At 41.8% G+C, this 16,721-nt stretch overlaps 1 protein-coding gene across 3 annotated transcripts in view; it reads right to left on the minus strand.

Annotated features, from left to right (window-relative positions):
• Positions 1 to 711, minus strand: part of CARS2 (cysteinyl-tRNA synthetase 2, mitochondrial) — a 387,142-nt gene extending 386,431 nt beyond the window's left edge. Inside the window, exon 1 of one of the 3 annotated variants that reach the window (XM_069205121.1) lies at positions 575 to 711. In XM_069205121.1, coding sequence (XP_069061222.1) covers positions 575 to 582 — 8 coding nt within the window. In that variant the 5' untranslated portion in view covers positions 583 to 711. The remainder of the gene's footprint in view (positions 1 to 574) is intronic. The other 2 variants (XM_069205122.1, XM_069205123.1) reach the window with 2 other exon arrangements.
• Positions 712 to 16,721: the final 16,010 nt, after the last annotated feature.

Here is a 16,721-nt window from a genome sequence, read left to right on the forward strand (position 1 = left end):
GAACGTTGCATAGTTTCGTAAATTAGCCACCAGGCACAGATTTTTATCCGGGTCCTTCCATCTATCTACGATACTTAACGTGATATCCGATAGACCCTGACGCAGCAAGTAAAGATGGTTTGCCAAGGCGGTGCTGTTCAAACCACCCTAGTCCTCGATGTACGGTATTGAACGAGGTGTACGGATACAAGGGTGCGTGCGAAAGCAAATCAATAAATTAACGGAATGATACGCAACAAACAGACGAGCTAGACAGCTGTGAGCTGCAGCCTTAGCGAAAAGTATGACAATCTGAAGAACGACTGCTGAAAACCATACTTCCTGAAGCTCGTCCGTATAGTGATGCCCAAATGGGAAGGCATGTGATTTTTTTCTTTCCAAAAAAAAGGCAAGAACAGCAGGAAAGACACAGTGGTGCAAGGGCATTCATTTTTTTAAAAAATATTTCGAGTAAGTAGAAGGCACTGCTAATGAAGTTCTGAAATATGGAATGCTCCACGGTTTTAAAAGACATTCTTTTACCCAGCTCTCATCTTCAACGGTGGATGAGAAATAAAATAAAACTCAAACGTACGTGTGCATTCAAATATATGAGCAGTTGACAGTATAAGTAAACGCCGCCCCCCTGTCGCCAACCCGTTATACTTCGCTTGATGGTGTAAGAAAGTTCTCCTCAATCTTCCACCCTCCAGAGTTGGAACAATACTGCATGAGCATTACGTTGTTCTAGCGATTATATGTCGGGTGGGTTGGGTGAGCGGTTCGCCTGAACCTAAGATGTCCGCCGTCCAGGACGTGCCCGTCCACGTTCACTTTACACTGACGCATAAAAATGATGTCTTGAACTGTATCCTTATTGTTACCTGGCGTGAAGAATGAGCACAGTCACACACACATAGCCTGCAAATCGTGTCTACAATTGCGTTAAAGGAGAAACATGTGCCAAAAGTGAATGATTGCAGGTCCAGGCAAGGGGCTGGTCACGACAGCTCGCTCCTCCCTCCTTTCAAGGAGTTCGTGGCGCCACACAGGAGATGCCCAGTAGTTACCATGGCATCGGCGCGCTCCTCTGACTGCTGGTGGAGGGGGAGTGTTTCTGTAATGTTGCCCTGTTGAAAACGTGTACCAGGACTTGTACCGGCGCCGTCGTCACTTAAGAAAGAACACTTTTGGATCTTCTCGGCATTACAGAGGTACACCTCTCCGAAGTAGCTCTTGTTCTATTCTGCCGCATCTCATTTGAATAGTGTGACACGCCAATATTGCAATATAATGAACATTCAAAAGAAATCCGAGAGTCAATTTTTTGGAGAATGCACATATATGTCAACATTTCAAAGCAGGAAAGATGGAATTAGTGAAAAATATTTGGGGGAAATTATTTTTCCCCCATTGTCTGACAATAGCAAAGACAATTTCAGTTTTAGGTAAGAGACACTTAAAATAAAGCCATTCTTGCCTTTACAAAATGTTTCTTCCACCTGAATCAGGTCTGTTGGAATGTATGTATGTGGGCTCGCTATTGCTTCTATAATCTGCATGGCGGAGACGCACCAGGGTGACCACCTGGCATGGAGGCAAATCCAGGATGGGACTGTTAAAAAAAAAAAAAATCAGGACAAAGGGTCAAAATTCAGAACAAATTCAAGACAAAACTTCTGGACAAAAGGAGGAGCTGCCATACCCCACTAGTTTAGGAATGCATTTATTTACTGTTTTTTTTTTTTTTTATATATATTGCTCTATGTATTCAGTGTGCTCTACTGTAAATGAGATTGCCTCTAAGTAAGCTTCATTCAGCTGTTGTATTATGTGCTTGTTCAATAGTAAATTGATGCCCTTGAGCAGGGTGTCAAGGCCATTAATTGTACCCAGATATACCCAGTCTTTCTTGGGGAGAAAACAACAGCAACATTTTTATTATGTTTCTAAATATTTCAAAACGCATGGCAAATAGTTTGGGAAACGTTAAGGTAAGTGACTTTTTCACTTTCTGCTAGCTTAGGTAAGTTGAGCAGATACATCTGGTTCACCGGACCCTCCACTAGAGGTCAAACCTGAAAAAAAAAAATAATGAGGCAGATCAGATGGTGTGGGTGACAGTCTCACACCAATTGTCAGGATGTGAGGTATCCACAACTGGTCTGTAGTCTCACTGCACCAAGAAGGCCCGACCGCTGCATTACATTGTGAGTTACTCATCTTTGAACTGGGACCCCAGCCACTAGACAGAGAATTAAAGAGCAGGATGAAGTCAACATCAGATGGGAGATACCCAGAAACTGATTTAAAGGGTTATTGCGAAGAACCTGATAAATAAGAAAGAAGACTAAGGCAGGATAATTTCTAAGATCATATAGGCCCTCCATAGCTGGAGAGTAGTCTCAGCAGAGAAGCCAGAAACAGAAGAGGCACTGTGAAGCGGTTGAATAAGAAGCACCCTCCCACCCTAGCAAACTCTGCTGGTGCAATGGTCTATATGGTAGTGCTTGTGAAGGGCGTGTAAAGGCCGGCCTCCTGGAATGTTAGGCAATTGCCCACTCTGTCTGTGTCTAAAAATGGCTCTGCAGTCAAGCCAAGCCTGAACCAGTGGTCTAGCTCATCCCTAAGTGCCAAAGACTATGCAGAACCTTAAAAATATTTTGGATACCAATTACACAACAAAAAAAATATAAGGGCATGATAAAGACTTTAGTATGTATAACGTGTTTCTTTAAACATGGAAGTGTTTCAATTTAGTATATTGGATCACAGCATTGCATTCATTTGAATTGGAAGTTTCTAAACATAAACTTAAAACTATTTATTAACTCTCCCTTGTGAAAAAGCCATTAGTGAACAAAGTCTACTAATTGTCAGGTGACTCTTATGTCATGGGCAATATTATTTTTATGGATAAAGAAACATTATAGGCTATTGAAGCATATACAAGTAAGGTTTCACACAGGATCCATCTTGAACTGAATTACTTGAATGTGTTCTCAAATGTCACCATCAAATAAACTAGATACATTAATTAACTTGATTTTACTTTAATCACACAATTTTGTCATGTGGATGAGCTGGGATTTGAACCCAAGTTTTCTGGTCACACAAAGTGCAATTAAGCAACTGACTAAATTACTTTCTTTTTCTCGATTCCCCCTTTAGCACCAAAGGCACTGTTTTATACAGTTCTGTCAGATGAATAGTACACTGTTAAGTAAATACAAATCACAGGTTAATTTGACACAATGTCTAAAAAAAAAAAAAAAAAGGTATTTAGTGGAGATAAGGGACTGTGATCAAACATATGCTAGCATCACAGGATTTCTTAGTGATCGAAGGGCATTACAAAAGTATGGGGACTGTGATCCTGGGGGCAATAGGAAAGTGGTCAGTGAGCGTGTTGGCAGAACCAAAGGCATAGCTTTAAATAACAAAATATCCTGTGACTATTTTTTGATCTTTCACTATCTGGATATCTGCATGTGAAATAATGCACACCTTAAACGAAAAGTAAGTTCAAGTTCAAATCAAGCATTTGCAATGCAATGGGTCTCACATTTGCTCGAGTTAGATCCATTAGCGTTGTAATTTCCTAAATTGACTTTTCTTGCCACACAAACTGAAAATAAAAAGTAAAACAGTTGACATAAGCAAGCTGATTTAAAGCGCCACAGCTGCCATGAGCGTGACACGAAGGAGAGACACAAAAGGAAAAAGAAGTTCACTTGCAGTCAAGTTATCGGCAGAAGTGCTATTATCCATGTAACAGGGTCGATGACCAAAGCGGTAACAAAATCGCCCCAAGGAGGGACAAACGTAAAGCATTTACCAATGATAACAAAGGATTTTTGAAAGGCAAGATCATGAACAAGTGATAGTGATGGGCGTGGTTTAAAGTCCAGATACATACCAACACAACAGAAAAGCAGTGCTTGTGCGCTGCTATTCTCAACCTAACAATGAATGGGAAATACAATATTTTATGTTATGAAACCTCTGTTAGTTAATGTGATTACTGCAGATGTATGTGTGTGCAACCAGAAGCCCATATGACTGAATTCTGTTTAGTTCAGCATCAAATAGCGACTTGTGTATTTTTAGTGCTAGGAGGTCCCTGCCTGTCACAGAAATCATTGCAGATGTGTAAGTAATCTTTTCTAATTTGCATTACACACATTAGGCTACTACAAACTATGGACATCAAATTAGGTTAAAATTAAAGTGTTTTCAAAGTGTACATTTTAGTAATATAGCTATTGCACCTAGTGCAAGCAGTTTTACAACTGTCCATTAAAAGCAGGCACTCCCCCAACTCAGCTTGAAACACCACCTACAGTACCTCTCAAGAGTAAATCTTTGTCTTTAGGAAGCTTAAAGTGTCTCCATCAATTAGCACCACCTCTGCCGGCTCCTAAGCATCCTTTTCATTTGCACATTAACCAACTTCACTGATCTACATTTCTTTTCAGGCAGCCAGCATTCTGGTGAGTAGGCTTGTTTCTTGTATTTGTCTGCCCGTCCCTCGGAAGTACAGCACAGAAGACCTTTCACTTCACCGTAGGTATTTAACTATAACTTGGGTCTTTTAGCACAAAGACTAAAATTATGGGCAAATGCCATCCGTTGAAATCTTTATCACAAACAACAGACTTTAGGGTTATTTCACGGACAGTCCGTGAAAATTACGGATGGGTGGTCACCCTTAAGCGCACCCACATTTGTGGGGGTCAGGAATGGTGCTAATCTCAAGGACTATGAGGTACTGTGTCCCTAGAGTCGGAGACAATGTGGTGTAAGGACCAGAGCTGCTGATTTTGGAACTGGGGAACCAGTTTCAAGTCTGTGGCTCACCATCCTGTGATTCTGGACAAATCATTTAATCTATATGAGTTTGCACGATATAAAACTGCAAAAAAAGGACAAGATTCAAAACAATGTTAAAATTCAGACAATAGGAAAGGACTGACTCAAAAAGGGAGTTCAAGACCAGAATATAGGGAGAACCATAAAGCTTTGTTAAAATTTAAAGTGCAATACTGAACAGTAGAAAAATGCAACAGCAATCTCATTGTATCAATTAAAGCACATATAAGTCAATTGCCATTAAGGTTCTTAGAATAGTGAGAAAAATCAGGGAAACCGACTAAGGGCCTGATTACGACCTTGGTGGATGGGATACTCCATCACAAACGTGACGGATATCCCATCCACTGTATTACAAGTTCCATTATATCCTATGGAACATGTAAAATGTCGGGCAGAATATCTGTCACGTTTTTGACGGAGTATCCCATCCGCCAAGGTCATTATCAGGCCCTAAGTCCCAAATGTGCAGCACATCAATGGAATGACAGATACCTCCACCTAATCATCTTCTATGTCTACCCAACTATTATATGTTCCAATAGATATGCCCCCACAGCGCAGGTGGGAATGTTGGAAACCAATATGGCCTCATCCTAGCTGGGTGATCTGGGCCCTAGTGACATGAAGTATGTACATCGATCCAGCTTAATTAGGGTGGAGGTAATCCAGTGTAATTGTTGATAGACAATTGCATCACTTTTACAGGTGCAAATTGATGTCTTAACAAGAGGGGTGATGTCCCTAAAGAAACTAGTGAGAAGTCTTTCGCCTAAGAGTTAATAGAGTGAATGGGCCTTGCGCTCAGATAAGCCGGAGCGTCCTTGTAAGCCAGGTGAACAGACTTATGCCCAAGCTGTGGGGGCATGTTTGAATAGACAGGCCCCAATGAGGATGGTTCCAAAAAAGTTTTTTGATAGGCAGGGTAAGAAACAACATACCCTCCCTGGGAAGGATGACAGGTTCCCCAAGCCCACAAAGTAGAGCTATCCCCCCCCCCCCCACCCCCACCCCCACCACCCCAATAATCATCAAGTTGGATGCATGGATTCACAAGCCCCTGTGAGAAGGGCAGGGATAAAGGGAGGCCTCCCCCAGTCTTGCACCACTTGAATGACTGTGAAATGGAAGAGCTTTTAGCTCGAAGTGGGAGATCGTGATTAAATCCTTATCTCAGTGGGTTGATCCCTGATATCAGTAGTCAACAGGTTTCTAGTAGAGATATATATATAACTACAGAGGTTCTAGGCTGTTTATAACATGTGTCCCCAAACTACTGCTAAACACTGGATGAGGAGGCACTGAAAAATAAGGTGATCCAATGGATCAGACACAAGAAATAGTGCCTATCGGTCATTCAATCAGATATAATTTTAGCTGAGCAGTTATCATTAAATACTGAAAAACCTGATAGGACAGCCATGACGATGAAAATTAGGGCAATGGTAGAAGGACTAATTGCCATGGACCTGAGAACTACTGTGACTTCAGACCAGGCAATTAGATTCAAACTAAAAAACTAAATTGAGGACTCATCCCAAAGAGAAGGAGCTCTACCAAGTTCCGGCAGCCCACCAGTTAATAATTAATTCCTTGACAAACCCTCAACTTGCAAATTGAATAAGCAGCCTGCCAATAGTGTATTGTAGCTATGGCAACAGAGGACGCTCTGATTCCAAGTCACCATCTGAGATGGCAGACCTTACCTTAACTCAAGAAAACCAAGTAAACTTGGGAGATAGTGGAGGGTCGGGTAGTGACTGAAGGCAGCCTACACACATTGAACCAAAAGAAACCCAATCTAATTATGTATCTTTGACTTCTTGGAACATAGCAAGCCTAAAAGGCAAAACAATGGATTGGCGGGGATCTATAGACCGATTCCTATTGTGCCTCTTTTAGGAGACATGGCTATTAGAGCCATTATATAAACAAGGGTTAAAGACTTTCTAATTCAACGCTGGCCCCTTTTCAAAAGGTAGGCCCTCAGGGGGGTTGTGGTATGGCTTAAAATCTCTCTGGCAGAATAGAATTTATTAAATAATTTCTATGGACATATTGGGAATCCGAGTAAAGATGTAAAATGGATGGGAAAGCGTGTCTGTTTAATGTCTATATCAGGCAGAGAACGTCCAATGTCGAATCACCAGTGGCCACAGAGCTTGCTAGAGCTCTTAGTGCCTTGAATCCCAAGGCCACCATCATTGTAGGGGGAGATTTTAATTGTAAATATGAGCCAATCCGGGGGTTAGAATCAATATTGGAAGAGGAAGATGGGATTAGAAGTATCCCTTCCCTTGTTGCAATCCCTGCTGTACCATATACTGTAGCTGCTATGCAGCTATTTCAATTGACAATAGAGGATGGCCTTTGTGCGTGCAATGGCAGGGTGAAACCAGATTGTCCTAGTGCATTTACATATAAAAAGGGGGCTGCCCACTCTTAGAATATATATTGCTTAGTATGGGGCATTGGGAAATGGCTAGGCATTTTGCAGTAGAAAACAGGATAGTGATCAGCATCCCCTCTTCCTAAAATTGAGTGATAGCCTTTTCGATTCCTGGCCCTTAGATGTAGGAGTGAAGCAAGGACAGCCACTGATTGGGAATAACCATAGATCGATCAGATGGCCCTCTATATTGTGAAGTCCAGACACCTTGGCCAGGATCTACACAGCTTTTGCAGATATGCTATCCCCTTATGTAGGTTGGATACTTTCTAGAGTCCTGATCATGATCTTCCACCATCTCCTAACAGAGGACATAAAGAACAATTTAACAAAAATAACCACACCATGATCAGCATAAAACAGGTGATTGTTTGGTGACACTAGAAGCTAATCAGGAAGACTGCATGGTTAAAAACGAAGGTTGAGAGGAGAAGGGGTTTTTAGGCTTGGCCCCTTTGACCCTGGAAGAAACAGCACTGGCAATAGAGGCAATCAAATCTAATAAAGCACCTGGCCCTGATAAGATCCCAGGCTACCTGTTAAAACATGCCAAAGAAGTATGGGTGCCATATGTGAATCTCCTTTGTAATGCAGTCGCTTCAGGTGCTCCATTCCTAGATACGTGGAGAGAAGCAGAAATAGTTCCAATCTATAAAAATGGTAATAAACAGGATCCTGCCTACTACATGCGGATAAGTTTAATAGATGTTGTACAGAAGGTGCATGCCAAACAGATTTTAAGTAGATTGGGTTCCTGAATGTACGAAAATAGAATACGCACTCCATATCAGGCAGGGTGCAGGATGCATGTGAGCGCGATCAACCAAGTGTTTAGTTTTTTGTTTATGGTGAGGAAGTATGTCAAGCTAAGGTTGGGGCTTTTATACATTGCGTTCGTCAATGTTAAAACAGTGTTTGATTTGGTACCAAGGGGCTTGCTGTGAGCTTTCCTAAAAGAATTGAGTGTACCTGAAGACCTTTTATTACAAATTATTAGATTACATCAGGGCAACTATGCCAGAGTACGATGAGGTCCCGAGGGTGAAGTAACCAATCCCATGCTACTTAGAAGAGGGGTAAGGAAGGGGTGCGTGCTGGCCTCCATGTTATTTTCACTTTATGTGAATGATGTGGTAGATTACCTCATGAAGTGCACCTATGATTCTTCTAGGCTATGTAGCTCCTCTATGTCGGCATTACTCTTCGCTGGTGATACTATTTTAATATCCCAGACACCAAGGGGACTTCAGAACCTCTTAAATACATTCAGTGGTTATTGTGAAAGCAAAGGTCTGAAAAATAATATATTGAAAACTAAGTATATGGCACAGGGGCTTCAAACGAAACTTTAACGCAAATGGCCACAAGTTGGATTTTGTTGACAATTTAACTACCTTGGTCAACCTTGAATTCCCAGATGTCTTGGGCCCTGCAAATAAATCAATCCAAGTTAGTACTCACCCAGAACTCTAGGGCCGTCAATGTGTAAGGTAATCTTGCCTGCCTTTGAGATATACAAATGTAAAGCTCAGACAGCCCTGTATGGAGTAGAAGTGTTGGGGACCAATAGACTGGGTATGTTGAAAAGTGACGAAAACAAGTGCATGTTGTCTCTGTTTCATCTTCCTAAAAGTACTCTGATTCCAGTTTTTCAAGACCTGGCGATCAGGAGCGTTGAGGGTTTAGCCTACCTAAGACCCTTACTTTTTTTGGATTAGGATAATGGGTGATCTTGGGTGATGCAACATCTGGCTTACTAAAGAGAGGGTCTGTTGGAAGTGCTAAAAATGGACAATTCTCCCTCTCTGTTCTGGATGCATATGTTAAAAACTGGTTCAACAAGTTAGGCCTGAGTTCCTTTTGGGATGAACCAGGTTTGTTGACTGCTCATTCTAAGGCTTTGCTTAAGCAGACATATTGGAACCATTAAATTGTATGGCTCCACCAAAACTCAGTAGTAGGGAAATTGTCAGAGCGATTTCTGTCTATTAAACCTATTGCCTGTTTCGAACCGTATCTATAATGACGTAGATCCACAACTTGCCAAACCTTGTACATGAGGTTCTGTTTCTGCACTTTATTAACTTGTTCACATCAAAATGGGGGAAGGGGTGGTGCCCCTGAAGGCAGTGCAAACTGCATTAATTACACTTTGTTCCTGTAATGTTATTGAGAACATTGCACGTTATGTTTTTTTGTCCTGCCTATACTGTTCCCAGGGGAAAATGGATACGACCACTAAGCCGTAATTTGGTTTTAGAAGATATGCAGATGCGCCAAGGATTTTGCAATCTGAATTGTCCAAATCCTTGATATATGGAGTCAGTAGATATCTGCATATGGTAAGGATAGTTAGGAAGAGGGAGGAGAGGCTTGATGTTTTAAGTATTTGGATAAATTAATATGAATATGAGAGGCGAGTGCTTTTTAAAAAGGCCTACTAACGCAAGTGCTTAAAGTGCAAAATATAGCCTCTGATAATAGATAAAAAGAATTGAGAAAAAAGTGTGTTTGAAAAAGCCCTCTTCCCCAAGTCCTTAAAGTGCGAGCATGGCCTCTGATATAAATTTGAACTCTGACGCCCAACTAAAGTTAAACAATAATGTTGCTGGCTGACCACCAGTGACATTTAGGGGCGATATCGTACCTTGTTCCATTATACTTGTGGAAATGCTACTGTTTGCCCTCTAGGGATGGCCAGGACTGCTGCAGGGTGCCTTTAAGACGTTTCAATAATCGAGCCACTAGATGCCTCGATTCTCCTTTCAAGCAAGCCTGTACAGCGCCTTGGTAAGTCCTGATGTTTAATACTTGCATCCAGAAAATTCTTAGAGGGAACTGCTTTTCACAGAGGATGTGAGACAAAGATTCCGCTCCCTTTGAGCAAAATCTGCATCGCTTGTTGTCCTCACCAAGATCCCATCAGCCATACCAATAGGTTTTTAGGGGGATTAGACCGAATCTCAGTCTTATCAACTGTTTTCTCATGTTGTTTATGAGGGGTTGAGAGAGATAGGATGGAAGAACACCTGGTTCATGCAACATTACTGCCCAACTTCCATGAGCCTTTTTCTTCAGCGCCTACACATCCTGTTCCCTCAAAATTAATTTTGCTTGTTTGATCAGTAGATTTGATACTATAGACTCAGGAAGATTACATGTCCAGGTCTTGTGCGCCTCCAAAGCATTCAGTGCAGTGTTCAAATAACTATGCTAGCTTGTCCAAGGTGTGTTTATTACTTTCCAGAATGCATGCTTTAATGTGTCATTCTTGGCTTGATGGATTTGAGGCTATAAAGTTAGCCTTCAGCATCAGTTGCTCAGAGAACAGGCAGAATTCTAACCAAATTTCCTCATGCGGGGTACAGTCTGGTAGGGAGAAGATACGTCTATAACAGGTGGATTGTGCCCTGTCTAGCCAGTTTGCCAGCTTCTCTCTAAATATCATTGCACCATTTGAGATAGTGGGTAGGAGGTTGCAGTCTGTCACCTTTAGGAGGGGATGAGAGTCTGGATTCAAAATTGATTTTTGTAGCTTTTGAGAGGCCCATGTCAGTCAGAGAATTTGCTGCCACCTGCTGGGCCTGGATTTGTGGAGTCATGCATCCCCTACAGTCCAACCATACCCCTCGGTATTTGTAGGAGTCAATGGTTTCAGTTGCACTGCCCTGGATAAACTAGGCTCCCCCTTTTTGTAAGTTTCCGGGAATATATAACTGTTGGACCTGGCCCTTTCTGCAGGGTCATCCCAGCCTTTTTGCAATTTCCCTCCACTTTTTGCTGAATTGGTTTTTGTTGGCTTTAGGACTCTGGGCACTTTAGCATTGCTAACCAGTGCTAAAGTGTATGTGCTCTCTGCTTAAAACATGGTAACATTGCCTTATCCACAATTGTCAAATTTACTTTACTTATAAGTCCCTAGTAAAGTGCACTACTTAGGCCCAGGGCCTGTAGATTAAATGCTACTAGTGGGCCTGCACTATTGCATGTGCCACCAACTTAATTAGCACTTTAAAACATCTCCCAGGCCTGCCATTGCAGCCTGAATGCAGTGTCCCACTGCAATGTCCATTTGGCCTTTAAAACCCCTTGCCAAGCCTTAAACACACATGTTAACACATATAAGCCTCCCCTAAGGCAGGCCCTAGGTAGCCTAAAGGCTGGGCTCTGTGAAAATAAAAGACAGGACATCTACCTTTTAGTATTATATATCCTGGTAATGAAAAACTTAAATTCTTTTTTGCTATTGCAAGGCCCATCTCTCCCATATGTTTTACATTGGGATTGCCGTATTACATTTTTAAGTGTAATTTCCAATTGGGAAGAGATTGAACCCCCAAGTTTGGTGTCTCTGGAATCACAATTTAAAATCACAACTTATGGTGAAGTTGGATTTAAAATTGTAATCCTGAAACTGCTACTTTTAAAAAGTTGTCGTTTTCTTACTTCCAAGCACCTAGTGCCTCCTGCCTGCCTCTAAATATATGTCTGGGTGGGTGACAGCTGGGCTCCTGCACAAAAAGAGCTTAGGCATGACTGAGTGGCCATCTGTATGTTGATGACCCATCTGGGCAGGATGGGAGGGAGGAGCTGACACACTTGGATGGGCTGGGTTCTGAACCCTCCAAAAGGGCTGCTTAACCCCCTATAGTGTGTCTGAAGGAAAGGCATGGACTTTATACACTTCAGAGGCCTGTCTTTGAAACCTCCCCCACTTCAATGGCACCACTGGGTAAAAGAACCAGACTTGTGACCCTACCAAATCAGTACACTTCTGGACCTGAGGACATTCTGCCAGGAAAAAGGGCTGCTGTACTCCTGAAGGGGCGGCCACTCTACTAAAACTCTGCTGGACTCCTACTTTGCTTTGTCTGCCCTACTGCCCTCCTTGCCTGGGAGTGAGGTCTGGACCTCCACTACATTTCCAGAACCAAAGTGACTCCAAGGGCTTACTGGTTTGCCTCCTGTTCTGAAGTCTCAGGGACATCAAAATCTTCATTCAGCTCTGCTACAGCTTCTGGACTCTGTCAACTTTGAGTCCTACCATACCAAGAGGTGCCAGTCCAGTCCTGGTTCCTTGGAAGTGGATTATGCAGCTGTTTTCTTTAGAAATCCATGCATCGTCATTGCTGCGCCAACCAGAACCGCCACATCTCTTGACGCTGACGCATCACTGCTGAGGGCAAAGACATTGCTGCACCAGTCGTGTGGCTCAGAACCAGCAGCCTGCCCTTAGCTGTGATGCATCACCTTCATATCACAGGCTGCATAGCTCGACGACGCATCGCCTTCATTGCAAAGAGTTCAACCCCTCACCTCGGGGATATTGCATTGATGACAGCACATCCCCAACTGCGCTGATCAGAACAGACTCAATGCTTTCACATCGACCCCTCTGCACTTGCATCAGATCTTTAACATCGACACAAGTGTCCATACATGGTCCTATTTCAGCGGCACAATGTTGGTCCCTGTAGCTGGCCCGCGCTCTATCGATGTTGGCCTGAACGTTTGGATTTACCCTGGTCCAGTGTAACCAGATAGCCCAGACTGGCACTTTAAGCTTCTAAGCACTGTATTTGCAGATATTCTTTACAAATTCATATCTCGACTTCTACTTATTGGATTTTTGTTGTTTTGTATTGTTTTACCCATAAAACTATCATCTATTTTTCTAACCTGCTGTGGAGTCTTTTTGTGGTGTTTTCACTGTGTTACTGTTTTGAGTTGTTGGAGAGGCAATTAAATGTGAAGAAGTTGCGCTACAGAAGACACTGGTAGAAAACAATATAAAAACATATGTGTGAAAGAGCAGTGTAGGCCCAAACTTTGTGATGACCTCAGTGAGGTGAAGAGTTCACTTGAAATCAGAATGCATTATCTGCAGTGTCAAAGTTAAAGGAAAACCCAGTTTGTGAGACTCAAGGAATATATTGCTTAAAGCACACTACCATGTATTTTGTTGTCTCAATAAATTACAAGGGTGAATAAAGAATGAGAGCAGGAGATTGAATTAGCCTAGGGTATTTAAAAACTGATAAGAGATCTTGGGATCAGAGTGATGAGGCACATACACAAATACACTTGCATTCAAGAGTAATAAGTTAGTTTGTTAAGCATTGTTAGAATTGCAATAAAGAATGTGTAAGAAACATGTTAAAGGTTTAAAGGGTCACAGGTGATGTGATTTTCCAACAAGTTTATAATTGCTAAACTTACTGATTATCTTTTGTAATTGTTAGTACTGCTATATACGTGTCTGACTGTGAAGCAGCGAATTGAGACCAACTGTCTACCTGTGTGGGGATAGCTACTCTCCCTGCTGCGACAGTAAAAAGCTATGTTTTACCTTGCCAAGAGGAGTCCTGTCTTTCTTTATCCTACGTTTCCATACAACCTTTGGAGAGGCAGCCATGAGTTCCTTTGTGCCCTCAGCAGACCGCTGTCACTGGAATACCACCTACCCCTACGCATCTCTGATGAGGTAAGCAGACATCACGTTCTCTGTAAAGCTCTGCCCATTCACGGGGTGGATAAGGACCCAATGATTGCCATGTTTTAAGGTGAGGCCAGAAGCGGACATCGTTCTATGTTTTGTATATATTGTATGTCTTGTCCCTGGCAATGGTAAACAAAGATGTAATATAGATATAACGCAATAAGAGTATTGCGATTCTGTACGTGTTGTACAATATTTAGGTCAGACGCTGCATAGTCGGTAGAGTGTTTCTCCCAATCTAATAAAATGGAAGTGGTGAATGTGGGTGATTTGAAGTTGGGTTTCCAATATGTGTTTGAATATTTGACATAGAGGGATTGCTGAAAAGCTGATGTTGCTAAACTTTACTTCCAAATACGATCTGAACATTTAAATTACCGTCCTGGACCTAATGTCCAGAAGTCACTCCATGGTCTATAAGACGCATGGTTTGAGGGTTATCCTCTCCTGGAGCACGGAGGGAAGTGACCAGTTGCTACCAACAATATTTACCGTTTAGCGCTAAAACAATTGTGATTCACATTTAGCAGCAGTTGAAGTGTTCATATTTTTAAAATTATGATGAGTGCGTGTGTATGCGTGTAAATAGAAATGTGGCCACTGAGTGATTTTGTTAATATTGCATTGTGTTATTATGATAAATAATGTTTAATATTTGACTAAGAAGACAAATTGGTGTATTTCTTGTTTGTAAATACTAGTGTAAACATTTTAAAAGGAGAGATATTGAGTAGACAGATAAAAGTTCAATTGCAAAAGTTGTTAGAAATACAGAGGGATTATGGAGACTCCGTTAGGTCATATTCAAAAGACCTTTCCAGGTGACCAGAAAAAATTATAGAAATGTTGTCAGGAGTGGTTTAAGGCTACTCAGAAGCATACGTATCCCTGACCAAAGGAAAAGGCGTTTGATGACAAAATATTGAAACACATTGTGACACACCTTAAGAGCAAATATGTAAGAGCGAAATTGCAGAAGCAAGAAAACATTTTACCTCTATGGCAAGTTTTTTGTGAAACACTTAAGAACTCCTCAAATGTTGATACCCCTAGTATCCTTTCTGCTCCCCCCTTCCTTGTTAGGGTTTGTGCACAGCAAAGAGCATGTCCCCTCTCACTGCACTAGTGGGTTCTGTAATAGCTCCCTTTTAAACTTACTATTGAAAGCCTTTCTTGTTATCTCACCTCCCCCCCCCCCCCAGGCTTCTGTGTATGTTGTTTAATGTGCTGTTTAGTTTACACATTGGGCCTTGCTTTTACCAAGGCTTCTTTAAAACACTACTCTCTAGGCCATGTGTTAATTTAACTCATTTGCATAATAACTGAAACTCTGCACACCTTTCAAGAACATGTGCAGCATGTGAGGACCACACCCAGCTCTTCAAACCACACCCAGCTCTGCACACCTTTCAAGAACATGTGCAGCATGTGAGGACCACACCCAGCCCTGTCTATAAAAGGCAGCCCCCGAGCCTCACCCAGTGCTTGTGCTTGTCTACCTCCCGCTTACCTGAGGACAGATCCCTCGGCGCTGGCACTCCTGCTCTTTACAGACTTTCAATGGCTTCAATGGGCGCAGCTGCTGGCTCTTCCTTCTTCCGGTTTCCGGTTCCTCCTTGCCTCAGCCTCTCTCCTACAAGCAACCTGCAAAAGAGAAAGAAGACAAGGTTAGACTGATCAGTATCTCTTGCCAGCAACAAGTAAGTGCAAAACTTTTATTACCTGAAAGAACTTTGACAACAATTTCTGGATTCGTGTATAGACAATTTGAAACAAGATACCTTCCACGAACATTGTGATTCAAACTCTTTGTTACAAGAATACTTTGCGGAACTTTGTGAAGCAAACATTTTTTTATGGAACTTTTAAGAATCGAACCGTGGAAACCATTAACAGCAAGGCAAACAGTAAATCAAGGACTTGCACAAATTACATGCTGTATTTTGACATAAAAGTACAGTATTTGTTTTATAAAAGATTCTGGAAATATGGGAAAAGTGAGTCTGCTATTGGCAATTTAGGCTTTAGTTATATTAAGATGAATGTTTGATATTGGTAATTCTGATAACGGTATTTGTTTAATGTTTTAGAAGCTTTAGAGTAATAGAAAGCACATCCCAGAGCAGTAACACATTCCAAACCTGGAAACTAGAGACCAGGATCCAAGAGGTACTTTTAGAAGAAAATTTCTAATAAATAAAGGGATAGTCAGGAACCCAGTTAGGAATAGGATGTACTTATCTGTTCTTTGTTTATGTTTCATTAGGCACCAGTTTCTACAGAAGTCAGAGAGGGCCGCAGATTTGTGCAGCACTTCAACAGTGGAAACGCAAGAACGGTGTTGTCTCTTTCTTTTATTTTATCCACTTCCCCCCTTCCCTTGAGCTTCTGTTCTAAGTGCACTGTTTTAAAAACTAGTGTGCTGAAACAAGCAGTTTCAGGGTGGGGTCGGATTGTCTTCATCCTCCATCAGAACTGAACAAGGACTCAGGTGAGCTGGGCTTTGACAGAAGCACAAGCCTTAAATAAATAAAAATAAAAAAATTCAGTTCTGGTGGACGATGAATATCGGGGAAGACATAGAGGGCATTGACGTCACGGATATGGCGCAGGCCCTAAATGAGGACTTGGCTCATAATGAATCAGTGTCTGGCATCTTGCAACATATGCAAGAGGAAATAGAGAGATTAAAGATGGAGAATACCTCTTTAAAACAGGATTTAAGCAGGTATAAATTTAGGTTATCTCAGTGGAACACAGCTTTTACGCCTTTGTTTAAAACCTCCTCAGAGACAGGGGCGCCATCAAAACATACAACTTTGCCTCCCCCAGTTGAGGTCACTGTTAATGTTCCTAATGCTGTGCCCTTAGCAGCACCTGAACGTTTTCATGGAGATAGTAACAAATTCCATGTTTTTATCA

The sequence above is a fragment of the Pleurodeles waltl genome, chromosome 8, assembly GCF_031143425.1.
Source record: "Pleurodeles waltl isolate 20211129_DDA chromosome 8, aPleWal1.hap1.20221129, whole genome shotgun sequence".
In the NCBI taxonomy this organism is placed as follows: Eukaryota; Metazoa; Chordata; class Amphibia; order Caudata; family Salamandridae; genus Pleurodeles; species Pleurodeles waltl.